Source organism: Candoia aspera, chromosome 6 (assembly GCF_035149785.1).
Source record: "Candoia aspera isolate rCanAsp1 chromosome 6, rCanAsp1.hap2, whole genome shotgun sequence".
Taxonomy (NCBI): Eukaryota; Metazoa; Chordata; class Lepidosauria; order Squamata; family Boidae; genus Candoia; species Candoia aspera.
In genome coordinates this window covers 42,806,725-42,833,898 of record NC_086158.1, presented here as the reverse complement: position 1 = coordinate 42,833,898, position 27,174 = coordinate 42,806,725, and the positions used below count along the sequence as shown (strand labels likewise).

The following is a 27,174-nucleotide window of genomic DNA, read 5'->3' as shown; positions in this document are numbered from 1 at the left end:
TTTAGTGCAATTCTGTTATTGTTCTGTGAATGCTTGGAACAAACAATGACTGGGTGACAAACATTTGGGCAATACTTTACACATTTTTCTACTAAAAACTTTGTTCTGAAAGAAAATTGTGTATGAAGCAGTTATAGCAACAGGTAGATTGAGCAAAAGTTGCAAAAAAGTTCCCTTGTTTTTTTCTAGTAAAGTATAAAACATCTTTTCATTCAATCAGACTAAGCCAACAATGGAAGAGATTAGAGAATGCAAAAATGCATTCAGGTAATTTCCTTCTCTCAAATTACATTTCCTATAAGCAAAACAATAAAGCTAAGTTGCCAGAATATAGGGATTCAAAACTACTACTTTTGACAGCCTTTTGTTGCTAGCATGGTAGGCTGTACTATTATTTCATTAAATTTATGAATGCCCATTTAGGGAATAAAACAATTTTAAGCACTGACATTTTTAAAAAAGTATTCAGAGCACTAAATATTTTGTTGTTTTACATAATTCAATCTTAAGACTGACATTTATTACCTCAGCTTCTATGGAAGCAGAGAAGAACACTTGCTTCATTAAAACGAAGTTGAATTAACCATCAGTAACAAAGATGCAGAATAGCAAATAAACAGTTCCAAGGAACATTTAATTTAAATAACCAGCTAATGGAATACTATTTAGTGCAACTGGAAAATACTGAAATTATTCCATCTAGAGAAAAGGTGTATTTATGATACAGTAGAACGTTCATAACTGAACTATGAGAAACCTCTGGAAAGAAAAAAAGGTTGATGGGTATTCCCAAATAGCACCTTGTGTGTGAAAACACTTTTCCAGACTTCTGGTTTGATTAGCCTTCTTAACATACTGAAAGAGTAAGTTTTGCTTTAGCAAGTTAAGGTTCAAACATGGAAAACAGATAATGGCAGGTCCCATTTGGTCCACATAAAAGTCATATTCGTATTTAACTGATATATTTTAATACAACACATTAAATTGAAAATTAAATGCAAAATTCAAGAGGTTGGCTGCAAAAAAGACAAGAATACTAAAGAGCATTTTCCACCATTTACTCTCATTATCAAAAATATTTTTCAACTCTTCTTGCAAAACAGAAACAAAAAAAAAACATACTGAACACTTACATCACATTCTTCTTCCTATGGCTTTAACCCCCTCCCCTCCCCCACCCCGCCCCACCCACAGAAAAGACGGGAAAAACAAATCTGAAAGCCAATAAAATAATTATTTGCTCACATTGACATAAAATGACACCTGGTACACTACAGAAGAAAAAGGAGACATCACCCAACTGGTATCCAAATTTTTTTTCTTAGTTTTAGACCTAGTAACCATCATTGTACATGCTTTGTGCCAAATCCAACGTATCTAATGTTACAGTTCATTAGCAATGTTAACCAGTTAACAATTAGATGGCAAACAAAGGTGTTTAAGAATCTGTGGTATAATCTCTCTTTACAACAGCTACTGAAATATTGCTCTAAATCAGAACATTGTCCTTTATATAGCAACGTAAGAAAAAGGGCAAAATCCAAGTTGCAAGAGACACCTTTGACTTGTGCAACAGGACATTTCCTGTCCAACTGTCTTCTCTTCCCTCCATAGGGTCCCCCAACCCTCCAAAACAGATTTTGAGAGAGCATGGAGGCCGTAAGGAAGAGGCTTAATTAGATACAACCCAATATTTTCTATTCTAGTCAGCCCATACTTTATGCAAAATAAAAAATTAAATATTAGACACCAATCCTGGAAAAAAGTAAAATAGATATGAATTAACATATTTTCAACATATTTTCAATATGTGTTGTCTTTTCCAATGGTGTAACTTAGAATTAATTTCAAAATCCTACATAATCAGCAGGGTTTATATCAGCTCTTTACAGATATCAGTTACAACACCTCCATGCTTGACATATTCTACTATTGCATTACTGTATAGGATTTAATCCAGGGCCCTGCTACATTTCATCTTGTGTACCCTAGTTCCAACCAGGCAAAAGCAAAGCTATGAATATAAATTGGGGAAAACCAGTCACCTAATCTTGGAAGAAGAGGCATGGTAATTTCTAGTGAAAACTATGTCTTGACAGTGTCATATGCCTGAAATTGCAAGAATGGGCTGATAGTTGTTATATTTTAGAATCTAAAATACAATGATGTCTCAATAACTTTGGCATAAGACTTAAACCACTTTTATTTTTTAGCCAACTAGCATAACAGAGTTAAAAAAATACAGTATCTATTTCATAATGAACTCAGCAAAAATATCCTGAAGATGAATGTTAAGTTTATGACACAGCATGACACAGGTTCATGACATCGATCTGTAAACTTAAAAATAGTGTGAAATTAAAAAAAACAGGAACGCCAACTTTTTCTTTTCCAAAAGATGATCAAGCATATGAAAGTCTTGAGTGATATCAACTGAAGCTAAAGACCAATATGATCGTTTCTTGGTTTCAGGTCAGCATACAGTAGTTGGACAATTACAGTAAGATTTTTATTACTGAACAAAGTTTAAGTGCTGAATTATTAACTTCCCTATCCACAAATAATGTGGTATTACAAGACTGGCTGTTGAAGTGTTTATTGGTTTAGCATGTCACTTTTCTTGCAATAATGATACTGAACATGGATACATCATAAATTAGCACAACTGTGATGGACTGACTAGAAATAATTTCAGTATATTAAATCAATTTCTGATTAAGCACAAAGCATGAATTGGTACAACAAGGTCAGTATATGCCAAAAAAGTAGTTGTGTATTAAAAAATCATTTACATTAGCATTTGATCTCAAACTATGAGGTGTTGTAAGAACTAAAGACAGTTTTGGGATAATTCCGCAATTACCAGCAAACTATTTCCCTGACACTAACACACAACATAGCAATGAAAACACTTGATACAAGTGATCTATATGCAGGAGCTCCGGCAAGTTGAACAGAACCATAGCTGCCTTCAAAATTGTAGCAGTCCCCTTACCAAAGGAGGGGAGAAAGAAAGAATGACTCAGCAGTCATATCTCATGTCCATAGCTTCATCCAAGTTCTTATCATCATTTGTACTGGCAGCTAAAAATGTTGTCACTGGTGACCCTGTCATATTAATTACACTGGTACTTGTGCTGGCATTGCGCACAGCAATGCTGGTCACATTAATGCCCAAAGTAAGCCTAGTCTGCTCCAAGGCCTTTTCCGGCACTGCAAATGCCTCCAGTTTCTTTTCCCCATTAGCCATATATGAATTTTGGCAGCCACGGCATATACAGTCTAAACAGGCTTTGCGATTCGAGTAGCAAGGGCAGCGCTGGCCACGACATGTAAGAACACTTGGATTTTGTGTAGCTCGGCCACATTTGCACCCCTTCTTCTCTTGTGCCTTTTTGTACACAGTTTTTGTTGGACTTCCTGGCATAACATGACTGCTAGGATTTTTTTCTTTTGACTTCTTTAGCATTCCTGATTTAGATTTTGGGTGAGCTTTCTTGGTGGTATGGTCTAGATTTTTTTTCATGCTTTTATTTGATAATAGTACAGTTTTACTTATTTTAGGAGCAGTACCTCCATTAGGTACAGTTGCTATTGACTGCAAAGACATCTTTGATTCCTGTTTCATCATTACTGGAGCTGAGGCTCCCAATGTTGGGCCACAAAGAATGCTAGAAATTGGAATATGCTGAAGCTTTTCACTGTCACTTTCTGATCGTGATCGCTTTCTGTTTAATTTTGCTACCTTAGGTGTTGCAGCTGTACAAGAAATCCCATGAGGTGAAGCATCCACTGATATATACACACTGTGACTAGTCGGTGGGGGAGAAAGCTGCAAAAATGGGCCATTTGTTAAATTGGTTTCCAGGCTGTGCTGCAGATTAGGGCTACATACTCCTGCATTAGAGTCCAAACTCCGTAGCACTTCCTCAACGCTAAGTAAAAGAGGATCACCAGGTTTGATATCTTCACTGAAACTGTGAATATCAATGCCGGTTGCACACAAGTCACCAGGGGAAACTATGTCACACATAGGCTGAAGACCGCTAGAAATATCTTCAGTTTTTATGTACTGTCCAGGATTACATACGTTGACTGTATTTGCATGTTCAGGGGATGGAATATTTACTCCAAGTTTATCTACTGAGAGCCCATTACAACTGGGCAGACCATTAACATTGGAGCCTTTTACATCACAATCATATGTGCTTTCAGGTATGGAACAACTTGTTGGAGGCTCATTAGCATACTCTGAAGTTGAAGGTGATGGGGAATGGATCAAACACAATGCCAAGGCTTCATCAGATGTTTTTTCTGTGTCAACATTGAGTGGGGTGCCATCTTTAAGCAAAGTCAAAAGATCTGGGGAACTGTCAACAGCTTGCTTAATATCTCGTCCTAGTGGTGTTTGTGTTATGTACTCACATAGTTTTTTATAACAGTTCACCAGAATGCTTAACTGTTTATTTTCTTCAAATTGCTCATAGTCTTTGCACCAACTACATGATGGTTTCATCATCATCTTCTTGCCTTTACAGGTTTTGCAGACATAATGCTGACATGTAGAGTTGGTGGGTGCAATTGGATCTTGTAGCAGATTTCCTAAGAGGAAAAAGAAGGAGATTATAAAAACTCAAAAATAATTCCAAAGACTGTTTTTCAACAGTTACAAAGTCTGTGTAATACCACTGCTGTATGTTTTATCTGATAAGGCTAATAGCAAAATTTATCACAGGTATCATACCAGTTGCTCTGGACTGAATGATCCAAGGCTCTCCAATATGTTCTCTGATTAACTATATAAACCTTAGTTTTAACTTTTAGAAAATTGATTACAATGTAATCTTATATTGAATAAGTGATAAAATTTAATAAATAGGCACGTGACATAATTCCGTTTTTAGTGAAGTATGAATTCCAAGGACTTCATTTATAATATTCCTATTTATAAGGAAGAGGGAAGAATACACAAATTGGGTCAAAGCAGCAGAAGCAAAACAGAGGGTTCATTTCTTTTCTCAATAAAAACTAACCATGAAGTGAGAAAAAGTATGTATTCTATACTGTAATGTATAAAGGATGGCCAAATTGTGTATGTGTGTGGAAGGGTGGTTATGCGTGCACACAGATCATGTTTAAAATATTAATATTCCTATGGGGCTTTCCAATACTTCAAATGTAAACTATAAAGCAGGAAACAGAGAAACTGGCCATGCATTGCACATACTCCTTGACTACTGAGCTATTAGTAGGGGACCCTTGTTTCAATCCAGGGTTTCCAGAGGTCCGAGATTGGAGGCAACTGGGCCTGGAAACTCTGGGGGCTGCAGGGCAGGTTACGCCATTGAGGTAGTGATGGGGCTGGGGATGCTATGATGGGAACTGGAGGGCAGGCCATCTCCAGGGAAGACATTCCCGGTGTTTGTTACCGGTGGTGTGTTCCGGCCCTCTGGGTTCCGGCCCAGGCCCTGGACAGCAGATCCTTGAGGGCCCTGGTTTCCGGCTGCTACTTCTTAACACCAGGTCAGTTAACAAGGCTCCCCTCATATGTGATTTGATCACAGAGGATGGGACAGACCTGGCATGTATCACCAAGACCTGGCTGGGCCCAGAAGGTGGGGGTAGCCCTCTCGGAAATGTGCCCAGCCGGGTTTCAGGTGTGGCACCAGCCAAGACACCGGGGCAGGGGAGGTGGCTGTCATCCAAGAGTCTCTAGTGGCCTTCAGAGGTGCTGTTCCACAAGTGGCTGGTTGTGATACCCTATTTTTCAAGTTGGGCTCACAAGAACAGTTGGGAGTGTTGCTACTGTACCAGCCTCCTTGCTGCGTAGCAACCTCCCCACCTGAGCTGCTGGAGGCGGTCTCGGGGCTGGTGGTGGAGTTCCCCAGGCTTATGGTTCTGGGGGACTTCAACCTGCCATCCCTGGGGCATGCCTCAGAGGCAGCTCAGGAGTTCATGGCTACCATGGCAGCCATGGCACTGTCCCAGATCATTCGGAACCCAACTCGAGACAGTGGCCTCACTCCAGACTTGGTTTTCTTGTCGGAGCAGTGGCAATGTGATCTGAGGGGAGAGTTAGATCTGTCCCATTGTCATGGTCAGACCATGCCCTGGTGGCCCTGAGATTCTCTTGTGCTACTGCACTCCGCAGGGAGGCTGGACCCATTTGATTGGTCTCCCCTGGCGACTAATGGACCCAATGGTGTTTCAGAAGGAGTTGGGGGTTATACCCGAGAATCTACTGCATGGTCTAGCAGAGGTCCTGGCCGCAGCCTGGAATAGGGAAGCAGCTGGGGCCTTGGACAGGATCATGCCTGTGCAACCTCTCTTGCCCCATTCAACCCGACACTCCCCGTGGTTTACGGAGGAGTTGAGGGTTTTGAAGAGGGTCAAGAGACATCTAGAGCATCACTGGAGGAAGACAAAGACCGAATCTGACCAAACACAAGCTAGAGCTGCTATTAAGGCCTACCTTGTGGCGATAAGAGTGGCAAAACGTCAATACTCCTCTCTTATTGCATCCACAGAATGCCGCTCAATAGCCCTGTTTAAGATTACTCAATCCCTTTTGGGGAAGGTGGACTCAGTGATCCACCTACAGGGCCATGCAGAGAAGTTTTCTAAGCACCTGCAGAATAAAATCGCTCAAATCCGTTCCAAGTTGGACTCTAAGCATGAGACGCAGTCTGAGGGGAGATGCTGAGGGAATGTACTTACCCTGTTATCTCGGAACAGTTTGATCCTTTGGACCTAAGAAAGTGGACAAGATTCTCTGGACTGTAAATGTCACCACATGTCATCTAGACTCATGCCTTTCCTGGCTGATGAAGACAGCCCGGGAGGTGACATGTGGTTGGGTTCAGGCGATGGTTAATACATCCTTGGGAGAAGAGGTGTTCCACGCTGCCTTCAAGGAGGCACTGGTACACCCCCTCAAGAAACCATCACTGGACCCTACTGTGTTGGACAATTTTTGTCCTGTCTCCCACTTCCCCTTTTTCGGGAAGGTGGTTGAGAAAGTGGTAGCGTTACAACCCCAGAGGATTCTGGATGAAATGGATTATCTAGACCCCTTCCAGCCAGGTTTCAGGCCAGGATGTGGGACAGAGACTGCATTGGTCACACTTATGGATGATCTCTGGTGGGAGCGGGATGGAGGCAGTGCATCCATCCTGGCTCTTCTTGACCTCTCAGTGGCTTTCGATACCATCAGCCATGGTATCCTTTTGGGTCGGCTCAGAGGTGGGCGGTGTAGTTTTACACTGGTTCACCTCCTTCCTCCAGGGCCGGTCCCAATCGATGGTGATAGGAGATGAGAGATCCAACCCTCGACCCCTCTTCTGTCGGGTGCCGCAGGGTTCAGTTCTCTCCCCTCTCCTATTTAACATCTACATGAAACCACTGGGTGAAATCATCCATCACCATGGGATGAAGTATCATCAATATGCTGATGATACTCAATTATGTATCTCCATCCTGGGTGAGGTAAGTGATGCGGTGGCTGCCCTTTCTCAGTACCTGGGGGCTGTGGGGGTCTGGATGGGGAACAACAGGCTTCAGCTCAACCCTGGTAAGACAGAGTGGCTATGGGTGGACGCCTCTTCTGTATCCGGGAAGTTATCATCTTTAATTCTGGATGGGGTTGCGCTGCCCCATTCAGACCTAGTACATAACCTGGGGGTCCTCTGGACTCACGACTCCTGCTCGAAAAGCAGGTGGCATTCGTGGCCAGAAGGGCCTTTGTGCAACTTCATGTTGTGTGCCGGTTACGCCCTTTCCTGGATCAAGATGCCCTCCAAACAGTCACTCAAGCCCTGGTCATCTCCCATATTGACTATTGCAATGTGCTCTACACGGGGTTACCCTTAAAGAGTATCCGGAAGCTTCAGCTGGTCCAGAATGCAGCCACGGGGGAAGTTATTGGTGCTGCAAGTTCGGCACATGTGACACCACTGCTGCGCAAGCTGTACTGGGTGCCAGTTTGCCTCCAGGTCCAATTCATGTTGTTGGTTATGACCATCTTATCCCCATAACATTGACCCGTCCCACCCGGTCATGCAGAGAGGGCATGCTACAGACCCCGTCAGTAAGGGAATTCCACTTGGCAGGGTCCAGGAGGCGGGACTTCTCTGCAGTGGCACCCGCCCTCTGAAACATTCTGCCCCCAGAGCTGAGGCAGGCCCCTTCGCTCCTGGCCTTCCGGAATAATTTGAAGACCTGGTTCCGCTGCCTCACCTAGTGTGGGAAGGGCAATAGTTCTTCCTGGGGGTGGCTGGTGCCATAGAGCCCTCCCCAATGAATGAGAGCTTCGCTACTTGGATTTTTAATCTATTTTATTTGCTATTTATATTGGTTGTTTTAATTGTAATTTATATCTTTTATAGTTTTAATTGCTGATTTTATTGTAAACCGCCCAGAGTCCCCCTTTTGGGGGGAAAGGGGGCTTATAGAAATTTGAAAAATAAATAAATATTATGTACGCACATTCTGGACACTGAGAACTCCCAATGCTGAAAATATCAATAGTGGGGAGATGGACTATTGTCCTCTCACTACACAGAAAGTACTTTTCATTGCTTCTCTTGTTCTTAAACCAACTCCTAAGACACTTATTAATAAAAGAGAACTGGTAAGCAATAGCCAGTAACTTCACCTAGAAAGTAAGCATGTTCCCTCCCTAATTTCTTCTGCCTGTTGGTGGGAAGCCTTCAGATTCTCCACAGAGAAGGCTTATTGGCAAATGCAACATTTAGTTAAGATCTTAGTAAAAGGCTCTTAACATATTTTTACAGATGGCAAGAACAGGCTATAATCTCTGAGCTAAATTCCTAATTTGCCTTAAAAAAACATGCATTTGACTACACATATAAATGCAAATTAATGCTTGCAAGACAAAATGTTTAAATACTTCCTCAGAAATTATCACAGAAAAAGCTATTTATGTCATATCTAAATAAAACTGATGAAAATGCAGGTATTAAATGAGAGACATTTCCAGTAAGGAGCAAACCAATAATAGTCATTAGTATGTGCAGAACAATGTAAGGGACAGTTCAGTTCTCAGCAGCATCCTTAATATTTGTACACAGAGCTAGGTATACACACAAAGCATTGTAATACAGTAGACTCTCAGTTAACCGGAACTCAAGCAACCGGCACTCTCAAGCCACTGGCACAAAAATCAAACTGGAGAAAAACTGGCGCTCTCAAGCAACCAGAAAAAAAAAACCAAAAAAACTCCCAGCACTCTCAAGCAACTGGCAAAAAAAAATCTGTATCTCTCTGCTGCCATCTAGTGGGTATTAGGATTTAATAGTAACTCTCAAGCAACCAGAAACTACATTTATCCAGCATCTACCAATCCCCATGAGTGCCGCTTAACTGAGAGTATCTGGTTAATGATTTCATCCCAATTTGCTACAAATATATAGCCACCAAAATGCAACTAGCACAATGATTTGGACAGTGATCCAGACAAAATTTTATACATCAGATTTCTAATGACACAGAAATAAGCTTTGCCCAATCCATAAGAATAAGCATTAATGAATAAATTACAGAACATTACATTTTTAAAATGCGTTTGGCCTTGAACCATAAAATTTTGATTTGATTTTTAAAATAATTGATTTATTTTATTTATAATTCAGAATCTCTATGCACGCTATATACAGATACACATGTACAGTTGTTGAAAAGCTAAGTACACCCTTACTGCTTCCATAGGTATTAAGAGGCTAAATAGCAGCCAGGTGCTACTAATCAAATGCCCTTGATTAATTGATCATGAGCAAGTGTGACCACCTCTATAAAAGCCAAAGTTTTAGGAGTTTGCTGGTCTCTAACATTCAGGTGTGTGTTAACACAATGCCAAAGAGTAAAGACATCACCAATGATCTTAGAGAAGCAATTGTTGCTGCCCATCAATCTGGGAAGGGTTATAAGGCCATTTCCAAACAATTTAAAGTCCATCACTCTACAGTGAGGAAGATTATTCACAAGTGGAAAACATTCAAGACACTCGCCAATCTTTCCAGGAGTGGACATCCCAGCAAATTCACCCCAAGGTCACACCATGCAATGCTCAGAGAAATTGCAAAAAATCCAGGAGTTACATCTCAGACTCTACAGGCTGTTAGCATGTTGTATGTTAAAGTTCATGACAGTACAATTAGAAAAAGACTGAACAAGTATGGTTTGTTTGGAAGGGTTACCAGGAGAAAGCCTCTTCTCTCTAAAAAGAACATGGCAGCACGGCTTAGGTTTGCAAAGTTGCATCTGAACAAATCACAAGACTTCTGGAACAATGTCCTTTGAACAGACGAGACCAAAGTGGAGATGTTTGGCCATAATGTACAGCGCCATGTTTGGTGAAAACCAAATACAGCATATCAGCACAAACAACTCATACCAACTGTCATGCACGGTGGTGGAGAGGTGATAATTTGGACTTGTTTTACAGCCACAGGACCTGGGCACCTTGCAGTCATTGAGTTGACCATGAACTCCTCTGTATACCAAAGTATTCTAGAATCAAATGTGAGGCCATCTGTCTGTCAGCTAAAGTTTGGCTGAAATTAGGTCATGCAACAGGACAATGATCCCAAGCACACCAACAAATTTACAACAGAATGGCTGAAAAAGAAAAGAAATCAAGGTGTTGCAATGGCCCAATCAAAGTCCACACCTCAACCTGACTGAAATGTTGTGGCAGGACCTTAAGAGAGCTGTGCATAAACAAATGCCCGCAAACCTCACTGAACTGAAGCAATGCTGTAAAGAAGAATCAGCCAAAATTCCTCCACAACGATGTGAGAGACTGATAAAGTCATACAGAAAACAGTTACTTCAAGTTATTGCTGCTAAAGGTGGTTCTACAAGCTGTTGAATCATAAAGTGTACTTCATTTTTCACACATGGCTTCTCCATTTTGGCTATATTTTTGTAAAATGAATAATGACATGGTGTAATATGTCATGTGTTGTTGTTCATCTGAGATAGTATTTACCTAATTTTAAGACCTGCTAAGGACCAGATGATTTTTATTATGTCCTGATACATAAAACCATATAACTCAAAGAGGGTGTACTTTCTTTTTCACATGACTGTATGTCTGTGTATATTGTGATCCCAGAAAAATGGGATCAAAGCACTGGACTTTAAAACCAGGCAAAACTTTTAAAGAAATACTTCCTCAAGTGTGTTACCATGAAAAAGGACTTCTCTTTGAAGTGTTAAGGCAGCCACAGCCTTTGCAAGCCTCCTGTGGCTGCTTCAAAACTATCCTACCAGTTACCTGCTTTGCAAAGTATCTCCTTCAAATGCTTTATAGGGCCCTACTGGATGTACAGATCAGGATCTACCAATTTATTCCAAACATTAGATAACTCTAATAAATGAAACATTTCAGGTCAACAGAAAATTGAATTAATAATTATATTGCTTCCCTAAGCATTAGGTATAATTATTTATTAAACAAGCTTACATGGCCACCCATCTACCAAAAGGAATTCTAGGTGGTGAACAAAAATAAAAACATAATACAGTTAGAGAAAACTTTTAAACAAAAAACAATGAAATTCTCAAATGGATGATGGTTTTCAAGAGTTATCATGAGAGAAGATTATGAAAAAGGGGAAGCAGGAAGAAAATGAATGAAAAAGGAAAAAAAATACCCAAAGGAACACAGGTAGAAACTGTGGAAGATAAATTGTCTTCTGCAATGGATCTTGCTACCAATCTAATTAGTACCATGCATGTCTTGAAAGCTTCTGAAGTGGCAGCATCTAGCCAACCTTGGCTGATCTAAAAGCTAAGCATTACTTGCTTAACACCCATTCGTTCAGTGACCATTCGAAGTTACGACGGTGCTGAATGAAAGGACTTACTGCCAGTCCTTGAAGTTCTGGCTGTTGCAGCTCTCCTGCAGTTGTATAAACAAAATTCAGGCCCACCCACGTTTATGACCGCCTTTTGGCCAACCACCTGCCCATTGCTGCCAGCTGCCGCTACCAGCTGCCCCTGCCTGCTGCCACACCCATCACACTGCATGCCACTACTGTACTGGTTGGGGCCTTCTCTCATGCTGGTGCAACTGGGGCTTCTCTTGCGCCCTGCCCAGCGTCTCCAATTGTGCACCAGCCAGGGGCTCTATTCGCATGCCAGTCAGAGCCTCTGTTTGTGCCCTGCCCAGGACCTTCTTTCATGAAAGAAGCCTGGCGCATGAAAGAAGGCCCTGGCTGCGCTGGTGTGAAAGAAGGAAACCTTCTACCGGGTCCTTCTTTTGTGCCAGTGCAGCCAAGACCTTCTTTCATGGGCTGGGTTTCTTTTGCGAAGGAAGGTCCTGAGAGGAGCACAAGAGAAGCCCTGGTTGCACCAGTCCAAAAGGAGGCAGCGTGAAAGGCCCTGGTCGGTACAGTGGGGGGGGGTGCAGTGGGTGGCAGGCAGGGCTGGGCAGTTGGCCGTAACAGGGAGGCAGGTGGCCAAAAGGGCAGAGATGGGGGGAGAAAGGCAGGTGGACAGAGTTAAAGAGGAGGCAGTCCCTTACCTTACCATGGCTTGGTGTTGGGAGGAACCAAGCTGGGAATGGCTTGGATCAGGGTGGGTCCTCGCCTAATGACTGGTGGGATTTGGTTAAGACCGGCAACAGGGACTGCCAGGATTGCCATCGCTAAGCGTTGTGGTCATTTGATGTCGCACTTTACAACCATGATGGAAATTCTGGTCCCAATTACCATCACTAACCAAGGACTGTAGTGTAGTAGCAGAGGGGGAGCTACATGTACAGTAAAGGCTACAGATATAGACCAGACTGGGAAGTTGAAAATATATCCCAGAAAAAGGCAATGCAAACCACTTCCGTATCACACCATTAAAAGTGTATGGATATATCTATGTAAGTTCAAAGGAGTCAAGCTTGATTTGAAGATACTTTTACTTTTATCTCAATAAGAAAATTGAAAGAGACAAGACTACTAATGGGTAAAATGGAAACAGGTATCAAAATTACAGGAATAGGGGGCTAGAGGAACAGAACGATAGAAAAGGAATTGGAACTGTGCAAAGTGCAGAAATATCTCCAATCAATATACCATTTTGTTTTGAAGCCAATATGTAATATAATTCTTTTCTCTGTAACCACAGAATCCTGAGGTTTTATTAATCAACATTTGTACTAGACTTCACTCTGCTGTGTGCATTAAGCCCAAGTCTAATATTCACACTGTTGTCCTGATTTAATGTGCGTTTCTTTTACACTTCTGTGAAAAACTATTTGTTCCCTTTTGCTTGTTCTGAATTCTTGCATATCTTTACCACTGAATATTATCAGAGCTTCATGTGGATCCTGCTGATAAAGGGAGTCTCAGTGAACAAATAATACCACAGTGACAAAGTCTTCCAACATGTGATATGCCAGTGTGAAAAAGTAATTACTCCCTTAGATTCACTAAAAGATTGTACCACCTTTATCTGCAGTGACTGCAATCAAACACTTCCTGTAATTAATGATCCATCTTTCACATTGCTGTGTAGAAATTTTTCCCTATTTCTCTATAGTAAACTGTTTCAGCTCCGTAATATTGGATGGTTTTCTAGCATAAACTGCTTGTTTCAGTCCTGCAACACATTTCTATGGGACTTAGGTCTGGAATTTGACTTGGCCATTACAAAGCACTGAATTTGTTGTTCTCCATCCATGCCATATTACTGTAAACATTAGAAAAAAATGTTAGATGTGTTATTTTTTCAAGTTTCTTTCTGTCACAAAACAAATCCTCAAGGCACACATGTAACATACCAGGAAACTGAAAGCCAAACAGAACAATGAGCGTATCAGAGAGAAAAATGCAATGTAAGTTAAAAGGCACTTCACTGATGAAATCTGCACAAACACAGCATGTACAACAGACTTCTAAAAAAATAGAGGATAGCCATTATCTCAGACTCTCTAGACAGTCTGCCTCAGATATAGTCAAACGTAACGTCAAATGTGCACCTATAACAGACCTACAATAACAGAGCGACCCATAGAAATAAACAGGTTATGAGATGGAATCACACAAAACCATCCTCTCTTTCACCAAAAACATCAGTTCAAGATAAGCATAGAGGAAAAGGAACACCAGTGGCTATACACTGTATCCTTACTGACAACTATGGATGCCTGAATGCTAAATGGTTAACAGTATTACAAAGTTACTTCCACTATGTCCTGCGTATGAAATTCAGAACAGAAAATTCTGAAATAAAATAAGGTCTCAATAGGAAATGGTATAGAAAATAGAAGCACAGAAGATGTTATAGCATCTTCTGCAAATTTCATTGTAACTGAAATTCTTGCATCCCCTTTCCACTAAGGAATCATGTTATTAATGAATATATAATCTGGAGGAATTTTACTTTTTCCCAGATTTAGAATACTCCTTTTGGAAAAAAAAGCATATTTTCCATAAAGGCAACCTGATGAAGATACATAGTTGTATGGAACAAATAAGACACAAGAACATATGCATTGTCCACAGAGCAGCAAGACTATGCACATCTTCCAATTCTACTGCATTTCCTTCTTGTTTAGTATTGCTGTTTTGCAGCTCAGGTTGGACTTTTCACAAATGTCATTCCTGATTTCTTAAACGTTAAGCTCCAACCGTATCCAAATTTCCATGCCTCTTAGGTACCAAAGGATTAGCATTTCCCGAGCTCTTTGATTTGATGATTTGCAGCGTAATAGCTTCTCTTTCCAGACTTTGTTCAGTGTAAACTACCATAAAAAAATTGAGTATTAACTATCACTGACAACAGATTGAGTTTAGAGAAGCACACCAATATCTCCTTTACCCAATCATTAAATAATCACTAAATAGCTAATAATTCATCTGTTATCCCCATTCCAAGAGAATCCCCCCATAGGGGAGAGATGGGCAGTGAATATGTTTATAAATAAATATAAATAAATTTATTTTGTCAGATTTACTGTATATCCCACCTTTCATTTATGAATTTAAGGAGGCATATATAGCCCTACTTGCTCTCATTTTCTCCCTCAACCCTACAAAGAACACTGGCCTGAGAGTGAACAACTGACCCAATGTCACCCAGTGAGCTTCCATAGCTGAAGGTGGCACAAGACCCGAGTCTCCCTTCTGCCAGTTGAACATCTTACAGTAGGGAAGAAAAGGAGTGCAGTTCAATGTAATCAGCTGGCGGCTGCTGCCAGCTTGAACAACTTCTCCCACTCCAGAAAAGGTGGGCTCTGGCAGTCCAATAAACCAACTGCTCCTCCAAACAGTAATAGAATAGACCAGACTACCTGAAGCCATTCAGTCTTTCTAGGGTTGAGCTAAAGCCATTTGTTCCCCATCTGAACCCTTGCAGACATGGAGACAGAACTTCCACAGCATCATTTGGGCAGCCAGGGTGGAGATATAAAGTTGGGTATCATCAGCATACTGATGATACCTTACCCAGGCTGTCTAATAACCTCAGAAGCTTCATGTAGATGTTAAATAGAAGCAGAGAGAGCCCTGAGCCCTGTGGAGCCCTGCAAAGCAGAGGCCATGGGCTGGAGCTTTCTTCCCCTATCAAAACCACCTGGAACTGGCCCTGGAAGGAGAAAGAAAACCACAACACAGTACCACCCATTCCCAATCCCCAGAGCTGGTCCAGAAGGAAGCCATGACTGATGGTATCAAAAGCTGCTCAAAGGTCAAGAGCAAGGTTGGATGCACCACCCCATCCCGCTCCCACACCATCAATGCCATTTTGATCCCTTATCCAGGTCTGAATTCTGACCGAAAAGGATCCAGATAATCCATTTCCTCCATGGTTCTCTAGAACTGCTGCGTTACCACCTTCTCTACAACCCTCCCTAAAAAGTGAAGCTTGAAGACTGGACAGAAATTGTACAGCACTGTAGGGTCCAGCCACATTTTTAACAGATGGTGGGACAACCACCTCTTTTAAATGTTACACTGATAACCTAGTTATACAGAAAGACTGCATAACTGTAGAATATAATACACTGTTAAACTATTTGCCTTTAAACAGTATTTCCAATTTTTGGAAAGAAATTCAATCTACAATACTGATATAAAATATTTCTGTGATTCTTTTCTAAGTTGGCTTGTTTTGTCTAACCAATAAGGAACTAAAGACTAGCCAATGTATCTAAATTCAGAATTTATCACTGAACAGCAGTTAACTGAAAACAGAAGCTATAGCTTCTACTAATCTCCTTGTAGCTATGATAGAGGAGATGAGAGCATAAACCCAAGACTCTAGCAGGTATCACTAAAACCTAACTCTAAAATATATCAGAACCCACCTAATGCCTTTAAAACATGAAAACAGATTGCTGCAATGTATCCTACATAAGGCTGTCTTTCAAGACTACTGGGGAAAAAATAGATATTTCAGCTCTTAATAGAAATAGGCCACAACCAGAACATTATAATGTGTACTGAGGAGCACATCTACTGGGCATCATGACTAACTTTCCATATTCTAATAATTACTTATGGTAGGCACCCTAAGTGTGTGTCAGTAATGCAGAGAGTCAAACACACAGCCCACAGACTACATACAGCCCACAATATTCCTGAGTGCGGCCCAAAACAAATTAAAATGCAATTGGGAAATATTTAACAAAATAAAATAAGAACACAATAAAACATACATAGTATTACATTTTAAAGCAAAATATTAATAAATTTAATCACCAACCACCATAAAACTCCAGGCTCACAACTCACAAGGAATTCTGCACAAACTTGCCACCTCGGCTTAACTGCAGCAGCAAGGATTGCTTGGCACTGCTGCAGCATGGGCTAACCAGCAACACCATGTGACAGCAGTTCCCCCTCAGTCTGCACTGCAGCAGCGCCAAGCAACCTTCATACTGCAATTAAGCTGAGACAGCGAGCTTGTGCCTTGTCATGGGACAGCAGGCAGGCAGCCTTGCACTGGTGACCAACCTGCTCCAGGCACCAGAGCCTCCAGAGCATGAAGGAGCACCTCCCTCTAGAACAGGTTGAATGCATTTCCTTCCTCCCTCCAAAAAGGTTTAATTAATATCTGTTGAGTTTAGGGCTGCACAAGCTCCATAACTGTTAATTCTAAAATTTGATTTTTTAATAAAGTTAATAATAATTAAAGTTTAAGTAAGTTCAGAATATGTCCAGAGAAGGAAAGAATGGGGAAAAATGAGAGGGGACGATCTAAATGCTTTCTGTATAGTGCTTTTTTTCTTTTTCCTAAATTTTTCTTTCATTATAGTATCAAATTCGGAAGGAAGGAAGGAAGGAAGGAAGGAAGGAAGGAAGGAAGGAAGATGTTTTCAAAATATTGATTGCACTTATCAGTGACTAGTGAGTTTATATTATAATCTGTAACTGTGTATGTGTGTAGCCAGTTTGGTGCAGCGGTTATGGTGTTACACCAGAAACCAGGAGATGGTGAGTTCTAGTCCTGCCTTGGGCACAAAGCCAGCTGGGTGACCTTGGGGCAGTCACTCCTCTTACCCCTAGGAAGGAGCTGCCAAGTCATTTATGAAATATGCTGCCAAGAAAAGTACAGGGGGCAGTTGCCAAAACTCCAAAATGACTTGAACGCACAACTTTCAAGCACGTATGTGACATACTATTATACGTTTTAGTTTCTATACTTTAATTAAGAAATAAGTAAATATTTTAACATATCACTATTACATGCATTTGCACTTCCAGTGAGGCATAGCGAGCTAAACATATCTCTGCGGAGAGGGGAGACGATGACTACTCCAAAGAACCGATGAGAAGACCAGTTCTTCAGAACCTCTCCGGACAAGGAACGGATGGGAGATCGTCCACAAGTGCTCCAGACAGCTGCTCCCGTGGATTTTAGTGCCAGGAGACAAAGGGATTAACAATCAAGCTCACAATCGCGGTGGAGCCTTCTAAAGAACACTAGGTTTGCTAACCTCGCTTGTAATCACTTTCGGAAATTGCTTATCTAACCATCTTAAAGCTATTAGAGATCTTCAGAATGACAAGTTTGAAAAGCCACCTGGTAAGTCTATCTTCATTTCTGAACAAGCAAAAAATTAACTATAAGTTTAAGAACTTAAAGAATTTGAAATAAATGGCAAAAGGCTAAATAAGATTTTGAACCAATGAAATAAGGGTCCAGACAAATTTGGAATATTGAAACTATTACTGTAAGATTTTGGAACTAACTATATAAAATAAATGGCTTTTTGTGGAAACCAGAATTATTTTGTCTACTATAACAAAGGTTAGAGACTTTATGATTTAAATCGGACACTAGAGGGGACTAAAGATTCCAGGCAAAAAGAAAAAACAACTGCCTTTGGTTTTGACTCAGACTGGGATTCACAAAATTACAGAAAACACTGTAACATTTGAAATATTAAAGGAGATCTTTGAAGAATAGGGCCAGAAATTAGTAACCACAATATCAACAATATCAGTAATAATGCTGCTTCTATGGATAAACTGTATTTAAAAGAAGTTAATGAAGGAATGAGACGTGAAAAAAAACTTTGCTTGATTCAGAAATAGTGGAATCAGAAATATTGGATTTAAAAAGTGTAGATTTCAAGACAGAGAAGATATTTAAAGTGGAAATACAAGTGACAGGCCAAGAGAATGATCCGGTAAGGACTTTTTATTGAATATACAAAAAAATCTGGCTAAACTTTTAAAAATTAAAGGGGAAATGCAAATGATAAACCAAGAGAATGACCTGGATAATGTTTTCTTATTGGATTTACAAAAGACGATTGTTAAAGCCTAGAAGAAGCTTATGTGATGGGACAAAGAAGAATTGAATAGAGATCAAATGCTATGACAATATTAGAATGAACTAAAGATTAAGGTTTATTTGATCAAGATTAAAATAAGACATGTTTTATGAAATTCTGGCAATCCTTTTCAGACTTTTTGCTGATACCAGGATTGAAAAGTTGATGTCTCATGGATTTGCTTATAGATAATGGATGGGTTATGGGATGAAGAGGTATCTGTTTATAACTTTATAGGGGGGTGAAGAGCTACCAAAGTTGCTTATACTTGTTGTGAAGAAGAATAGAATTATATAAAGAAATGACTTCCATTCTTTATTTCACTCTTCCCTTTTTCCTTTATTTTTTTTCTTTTCTTTTCCTTTCTTTTCTTTTTTATTCTCTTTACTTTCCTTTCTCTTTCCGAGTTTAGCGTGTATTTTTTATTACTGTAATTAAAATACTTTGGCCACATAATGAGAAGACAGGACACCCTGGAGAAGATGCTGATGCTAGGGAGAGTGGAAGGCAAAAGGAAGAGGGGCCGACCAAGGGCAAGATGGATGGATGATATTCTAGAGGTGACGGATTCGTCCCTGGGGGAGCTGGGGATGTTGACGACTGACAGGAAGCTCTGGCGTGGGCTGGTTCATGAAGTCACGAAGAGTCGGAAGTGACTAAACGAATAAACAACAAAATTAAAATCATAGATATATAAATAAATAAAACAATTGCATGCATTCGCAATTTACTTATATTCACATATTGTGGCATACAAATTTGTACTTGGTTTGGGAAAAGCTGCACAAAATATTTTTTTCCACAGATAGGACATCAGAAATTAGAGGGAACATTTCAGGAAAGTGTTAAGTGGGAGTAGGAGGTAAGGAGGTGTGATAATTTGGTGGTAGGCCTGGAAGAAGCTCAGAGTGGGGTGGTGGGGGAATATGTATTTACATACACACATATATAAATACACATAAATATTGAAAACAAATTGTCAAAATTGCAATAATGTTTATGTATTAGTTATATGTAGTTCCTATCTGATTTTACTGTGTTGATGTATTAATAACAAAAGAAATATATAAACATGTGTGGCTTTCTAAGTCAATATGCAGTCCGCAGGGATCCTTATGTACAGTTTAGTAGCCCCTATTTCTATTTGAGTTTGGAATCACTGGTCTAATGCATGTATCACATAATTGATAGGATGCAGGTATGCTGGCTTACAATGAAGTTTCTATATGAGCATGAGTATACTTGGGGTACAAATTACACTTTAGCATGCTGGCAAAAACTGACCAACATTCTTACCATTTGCAAGGAACAATGCATGTAGCATGAGTATGACTAAGGCTGGTAACGCAGTCTACATCTTTTCTTCTTCACTAAATAAGTGTTATGTGAAAGTCTTGATTGACCAAAGCCATAAAGGATAGAGGTGAACAATATCTAGGGCCCCATCTGGTAATGTTCTTGGCACATATTTCCCTTTCTTATCACATGCTTTTAATTTCTTCTGCTTACTATTTGTTATTCTTTTTCTGCACTTGGCATAATGTTGTTCATTTCAAAGGGGAATAGCACGATTGGTATTTTTGTATATAACTTGAGAACCCATGATCCATTGGGTCATTGTTTCAGAGATATTTCCTTACCAGATTCCTCAATGGCTTCAACAATGGCAGAGCTTCTAATGTACTGGAAAAGTTCTTAAAAATTCAAGAAGACATTCAAAGACGTATCTGCCTTGAAAATAGCACATGTTGAACTGTATAGCATAGTCAAATATCAGGAGTTGACCACAGGAAATGTTTTATGACATTTTGTATTATGTCATAAAATGTTTTATGAAATTTGCCAAATTTCAATTCTGACACATTCTGTAAGTTAGCCCATTTAAGGTACCTTGGTTCAAAAACTGTTGCCCTATGATGCATCATTTTGCCTAGTTAAAGGTTACAAAGTATCAGACAGACACAAGAGTTTTAACAGTATATAGATTCTAGCAGAGCAGCTGTTGTAACTCTCTTTAGCAGTTGGTTAGACTAAATAATGTAACACTAGTCCAACTCAAAGTACAGGCTTTAGTCTAAATCCCGTATTAGTCAGAATCAATAGTATTGCAACACTTAATTTTTTTCTCATTTAATCCAGTTGTTGTATAAATGTCACCAAGAAATGAATGAGGAAGAGGAATATGCATGCATATATACTCATTATGCACAATTATTTCGACGCTTTGTAGAATAAACATTTAATATGTAAAATAAAAATAGCAGAACCTTCAAGATAAAATCAGTAGCAGGATAATATATTCAGCACATGAAACGATAATAATACTCTATGACCTTCTTTGCTACTACCAGGTGGGAGGTCAAAAGAAGAGGGAGAAGGTTGGTGCCGTGGGGAAACCTCTATTTGGGTTATAAATTTTATCAAAACCAGGATACTTAAGTATTACAATCTTCTCTGCTTAAATTAAACAGTATCAGCATTTTAAAAAAGGAGATACAAAGTATGCAATTTATTACTTCTTTAATTTCATCTTTTTCCCCCTCTCCCTGAATTCAGAAAAAAAGCATCTACTTGTACAAAACTTTTCCTAAAGAGGCTTCTAAAACCGCAAGTTATATAGATTCTAAGGCAAACTTTTAAAAATATCAAGAATATTTGCTAATGCATGAATTTAAGCAATGTTTACTTTATATTTTTCTCTTATTTTTATTAAGAAATCTGCCCTCAACTGTTTGAAACAGCAGGAAAAGATTGGGGAAGGAAGAAGGGCTGGAGTGCAAAATTGTGGCAGAAACAAGGAGACATCAAACAACACACACACTGAAGTGTTAATATGAATCTGAGCTGAAGAAATAGCAATGTTTTGGGTAACACTAACACAATCCTATTCATGAAACTAAATCCTACTGTGTTCAACACAACTAACTCCCTAGAAAGTTAGTTTATCAAGAATAGAATATCCAAGACCTAAACTGAGCAGTTATACTTACAGAAATGAAAAGATAAGCTATTATTTTTGTAAAAATAGTGATATAGCCTTCACTTTTCCAGTAATAAAAAAATTACTGTACAGCTTTAACTTAACCCTTAACCCACCTTAACTTTTTTCCAGGAATCATAAAATACAAGACTCTAACCATCAGTCCATATCATTTAACCAAAGCACTGAATTCTACTGACTTTATGGGTTACAGATAAGGCTGTAGACCTCACAGCTTTGGTCAGAATATTCATCTGACCTCAAATTGAAGTTTATATGGCTAGTCTGCAAGCATTCAATTATTTGAAAACATGCAGTTCGAAAACATACAAGTGTGAGTAGATGAATAGGTACCGCTTCGGCGGGCAGGTAACGGCATTCCGTGTAGTCACCACAGAAGTGTCTACGGACAAACGCCGGCTCTTCGGCTTTGAAACGGAGATGAGCACCGCCCCCTACAGTCGGACAGGACTGGACTTAATGTCAAGGGAAACCTTTACCTTTACCCTATGCAAGCATTCAATTATTTGAAAATAAAGATTGCTCTTAGAAGACAGTAAGAGTTTGGCTCCAGAATGAAAGGTGCTGTTTTCTAAAATCTGCTTTCTACATAAAGTTACAAGAAAAGAGTGACAGAAACTCAGTTTGTCCAAAATAAGCACAGTTGGGTTCATTTGCTATCCTAAAAGCTACCTTTACAGTACAAGACTTTTCTTGCCCTTCTGCTATCACATCTGCTTAAGGTTCAAGGTAGTTCTATGAATATAGACAAATGCTTTGACTAAAAAGGTACATGGACTATGTTTGTGCTAAGTTTTAGCCCATGGTTTGCTTAATCACAGTTTACTGAACTGATCCTATTGTCCAGGTTTGCACAACACTTTGAGCCACAAACTAACCTCAGATACTAGTATGGATACTAAAAAAAAAAAAGCAAATGAGTGTTTAATTTTTTTATACAGTAAGCCCTCAGTTTAATGGACCATTCAGGGAGACTGAGCATAAATTAAATCTGAATATTAATTCAGTCCAAACTTTAGGTAATTTGCATCAATTATACAAATAACAAAAATTGATGCCAATGACACAGTTTATATCAACTGACTGGATTATTTCATATGCAGCAGACTTTTTTATTTTGGGGTAATGCCCATATCAGAAATCTGCTTATTCGAGATCTGTTAAAACTGATGGTTTACCATTTTTTTTATAATTTATTTTAAAGGGGAATCTTATATTACTCTTGTAATAACAAGAGATATTGGTGAAAATCAGGAGATAAGCAAAATTTGGATTCTCTACCTGAGAAGCCAAGCTGCCATTGGCTACCTCTATAATAAATAAATACCTGGCCGTGACACTCAGAGGCAAGTTTTTTAAAAAATAAAACTAAAAACTAAACTGTCCCTTTCAACATAATAATTATTTTAAAAACAGGAATTCAGCGTGGTGGTAGAAATGAAATATCCAAGACCTAACAAAAGCAATGCAAAACTTACTATTTATGTATTCATTCATTCATTCATTCATTCAATTTACATAGCTGCCCATCTCACATACTCTGGGTGGTTCATACACTTAAAAATAGAAAATAATAAATAGTTACTCATAAACAACCAAATAATAACCATTAAAAACCAATTAAAATAATTAAAACTCAATTTGCAGGAGACTACAATCCATACAATGACTAACAATACAACCAGTTAATAGGTCCCATACTGGATCCCCAGTCAGTATGACAAAGCCATGTCTTGAGAGCCTTCTGAAAGGCCAGCAGGGTTGGGGCCAGTCTAACTTTGAGGGAGATGATGTTACAAAGAGCAGGTGCTGCGGCAGAAAAGGCTCTCCTTGTAGGTCCCATCAGATGACATTCCTTGGTAGATGGGACCACGTACCTCTGCCGCCAGCCCTGATGGGATGGGTAGATGTAACAGGGGAGAGGCGGTCCCTCAAATAACCTGACCCCTTGCAATGTAGGGCATTACAAGTCATTACCAGCACTTTGAATTGAATCTGGAAGCAAACTATTTTGTATTTTCACTTTCAATATTTAATTCAGTAATGCTAATTTTAAGATGCAACAGCCATGATACAAAATGACACATTAACATGAAATGCAGAAAATGTCACTTTTCACTATACAGTAGAATTTCATGTTTACATTCTGCAAGTTGGTTCAACAGATGAATGCAATCTTTATAATAACAGTATCTCAATACTCTAGCATGTCTGTGTAGGTTTTCTTTTCTTTTGCTATCTAAGTACTAAAACAAGCAGAGTGCATCAGTATACTAGGATGACCTTATTCTTTCTCCCCACAAAGTATTATGTCCCTAATATTATTCTATTCACTTACAGCAAAAATCTTATACTGTCCAATCACAGAAATTCCATGCAGCCTACAACAGAAAATAAAGGAAATAAAGAAGTGCCTTCAGGTTAGTTTTGACTCCTGGTGACTACACAGACAAGTCCCTGCAGTTCTCTTGGCAATGTTTTTGGAAGTAGTTTGTCACTGCCTTCTTCCTAGGGCTGAGAGGGAGGGACTGGCCCAAGGTCACCTAGCTGGCTTTGTGCCTAAGGTGGAACTAGAACTCAGTCTCGCAGTTTCTACCCAGTGTCTTTAACCATCACACCAAACTGGCTCTCAAATACAGATAGGATTGGCCATAATATTTTAATTCTTGAATTATGCCAAAAACAGTCACAAAACCTTGTGATACCTAAAAAAAATAACATCATATGGGTTGGGGGAGGCAGTTTGGATTCACATCTACTTCATGAGATTTATGAAGTGTTATTAAGTGTACACATGGCTTAGAAACAATGAAGGCAAAAAGAAATTACATGCAGGAAATACACAAAGTGGCACTGATATTATCCCAGACTTCATAAAGTTGTGGTGTTGACAGCACAAACTTCTTGGCACTAATAAGCTAGTTAACATAAACAGTATTAGTGACAGTGTAAACATTCTGCATTTTTAAATAAACTTAAACACCTACTATGAACAAAACCTCATACTGTAATCTTAAATTACCACAAATATTTATTTAATGAATTCATAGGGCTGCCTAACTCAAACAATGGGTTTGGACAGCATACAGCAAAAAAACAAACAATAATCCAAAAGTAATAATAGAACATTAAAAACTCTATCCAATATATAAAATACAGAACCAGACCACTTAAACTGTGATTCACCCATTTATATCACCCTTTCCCTTTGAAGTCAGAGAACTGCCACAGTGCAGATTGTCTTAGAAAGTTGAAATAGTTTTCTGAACATTACTGTTCCTGACCTGTTGTTCTACTTCATATTCTAGTCTTAACATAATACACAAAAGTCACATCACACATCAAACACTCTACACAGAAACTCTAAATACTCTTACTGTAATACAACATCTTTATTTCTAATTGAGTAAAGGTATGCATTTTAAATTTTAAGGTATCACAAATGCAAAGGAGGCCACAACAAAAATGTAAACATAAGCTATCCTTCTAGAACAGCAAATAAAGACTATAAATTAAGTGTAAAGCCCAATTATGGTTTATTAAAAGGTTAGCTATTCCGAATTATTTTAGAAGCCGACTATACTGAAGGATTTAAATAACAGCATTTCAGTTGTATATTTTTAAATAGTTGCTCTAATTCTGCTTGGTTTGTAAGTAATGGATGTATTTGCAGGATACATATAACCATAGGTAAGTTAATCATAGTTAATTTTAAAAAATAGGCTAATCGAATAACACGAAACACACTATAACTATACGGACTGAGTTTGCACAACACACGCTAACATGTAGGTTTTATTGTAGCGTGAGAATCCAGCCAAGTTTTCATTTACAGAATATCTCAAAGGGCCAGCAAGTTCAGTTGTGAAGCAGTTTCTAAAACACGACAAAAGAGAAGGAAACTTTCAAAACTGCCTGGAGGACAGAGTAAGACCTGAGGGCATGCGTCTCTCGCCTGGCGAGGTTTACCCTAAAAGAAGGCGGCACTGCTCCCTGCCCATTTCAGTGGGTGTAACAGAGGAGGCGAGAGCAAACTAGACGGACGGACTGACGGAGACGAGGAGGGAGGGAAAAGGAGAGTGCCGGCTCGCCCGCGGCCCAGAACAATAGAAAGCGCCTCACTCACCGCACACGCAGCAGGAGAGCGACTGCCGGAAGTAGGGCAGCAGCTTGCCGATCTCGGCCAGGCACTGCGGATCCTCCCCGGGGCCGTAGCTGAGCACCAGGCGACTGGCGGAGATGTACAAGGCTGTAGCATTCACCGGGTTCATCGCAGACACTGAGGCCAACGGCTCCGGGCTGAGAAGAAAGCGCGGCTCCGCGCCCAGGCAGGGCAAGCCGAGGGGCGGCTGCACTCCTAGCCCCGCATCGACGCGCCGTCACAGCCAGGGCCGGGCCTGCTTTTCTCCACTTGCCTGCTCCCCCCGCCCCCGCCACTGCCACCGCCGAAGCTCTTCCTTGCTACCAGCGGCGGCTGTCCAGGGACTACTCCAGGCGGCCGGCCATGCCGGCCTTGCTCCCTCGCCCTCCCAGGGCGCCTCAGGCGGAGGGGAGGCCCCGCATCGGTGGGCGGTGGCAGGATCCGCGAGCCCAGCGCACGGCGACGGCCTGGGCCCGGCTCTGGTAGGGGCGGGGGAGGCTCCTCCGCCTAGAGTTTCAGCGCGTCCACATTACCACGGGGTTCCCTGCGTCTCTTCCACAGAGCAAACGGCTTCGCTGCTCCCAGCCGCCCTCCGCGCAAGAGCCATCCACCACACGCCCAGCTCCAATGTCAATAGCAACCGTTAGATCCAACCGTCACTGCGCAGCCATCACCGCGGCCGCTTAGGTTCGCTACTGCGCATGCGCGGCCATTCTCTACCTCATCGCACCCACCCCCTTCGCGTCCTCTTGAACACTACGGCCGCCGAGAGAGCAAGCAGGGTGGGGTTCCGCCCTGGGTTGCGCCCTCTCTGGGCCTCAGCTGAGATTCGCTCAGCTATTCAGAAAAATAACACCACGGCCGCCTCGTTCTCCGATTAGCTCCAGCTAAACGTCCTCAAAAGGCTGGTCTCTGCCTGATCCCGAGCTACGGCTTCAATCTGTACGGTGCTTATTAGGGTGGGATGTTTGAAGTGCATGATAATGTCTCTCTGAACATAGGCAGAGTGCCCTTGCCTCTCATCGTTATTGCCAAAAACAACTTTATTGGTAACAAATGCAGTTCACTACACCACTGTGTCTATGATGGGTTTCCGGAAGTATGTTACCTAAAGGAAGCAAAGTGAATATAAAGTGAATTAAATATATCTACTTTCCATATGCTCAGACAGTTGTCTTCTTCCACACAGTGTTCAACGTGCAAGTTACCTGAAATCTGTATTATGGGGGAAAA

The 27,174-nt window shown here is 40.3% G+C and overlaps 1 protein-coding gene across 1 annotated transcript; it reads right to left on the bottom strand.

Moving 5' to 3' along the window:
* Positions 1–1,215: 1,215 nt before the first annotated feature.
* On the bottom strand, positions 1,216–26,660 carry MSL2 (MSL complex subunit 2). Its single transcript, XM_063306854.1, has 2 exons — positions 25,927–26,660; positions 1,216–4,602 (listed from the first exon to the last, which is right to left on the bottom strand). Exons 1-2 carry the CDS (start codon positions 26,069–26,071, stop codon positions 3,023–3,025), a joined length of 1,725 nt encoding a protein of 574 aa, XP_063162924.1. The 5' UTR covers positions 26,072–26,660; the 3' UTR covers positions 1,216–3,022.
* Between the last annotated feature and the right edge of the window lie 514 nt (positions 26,661–27,174).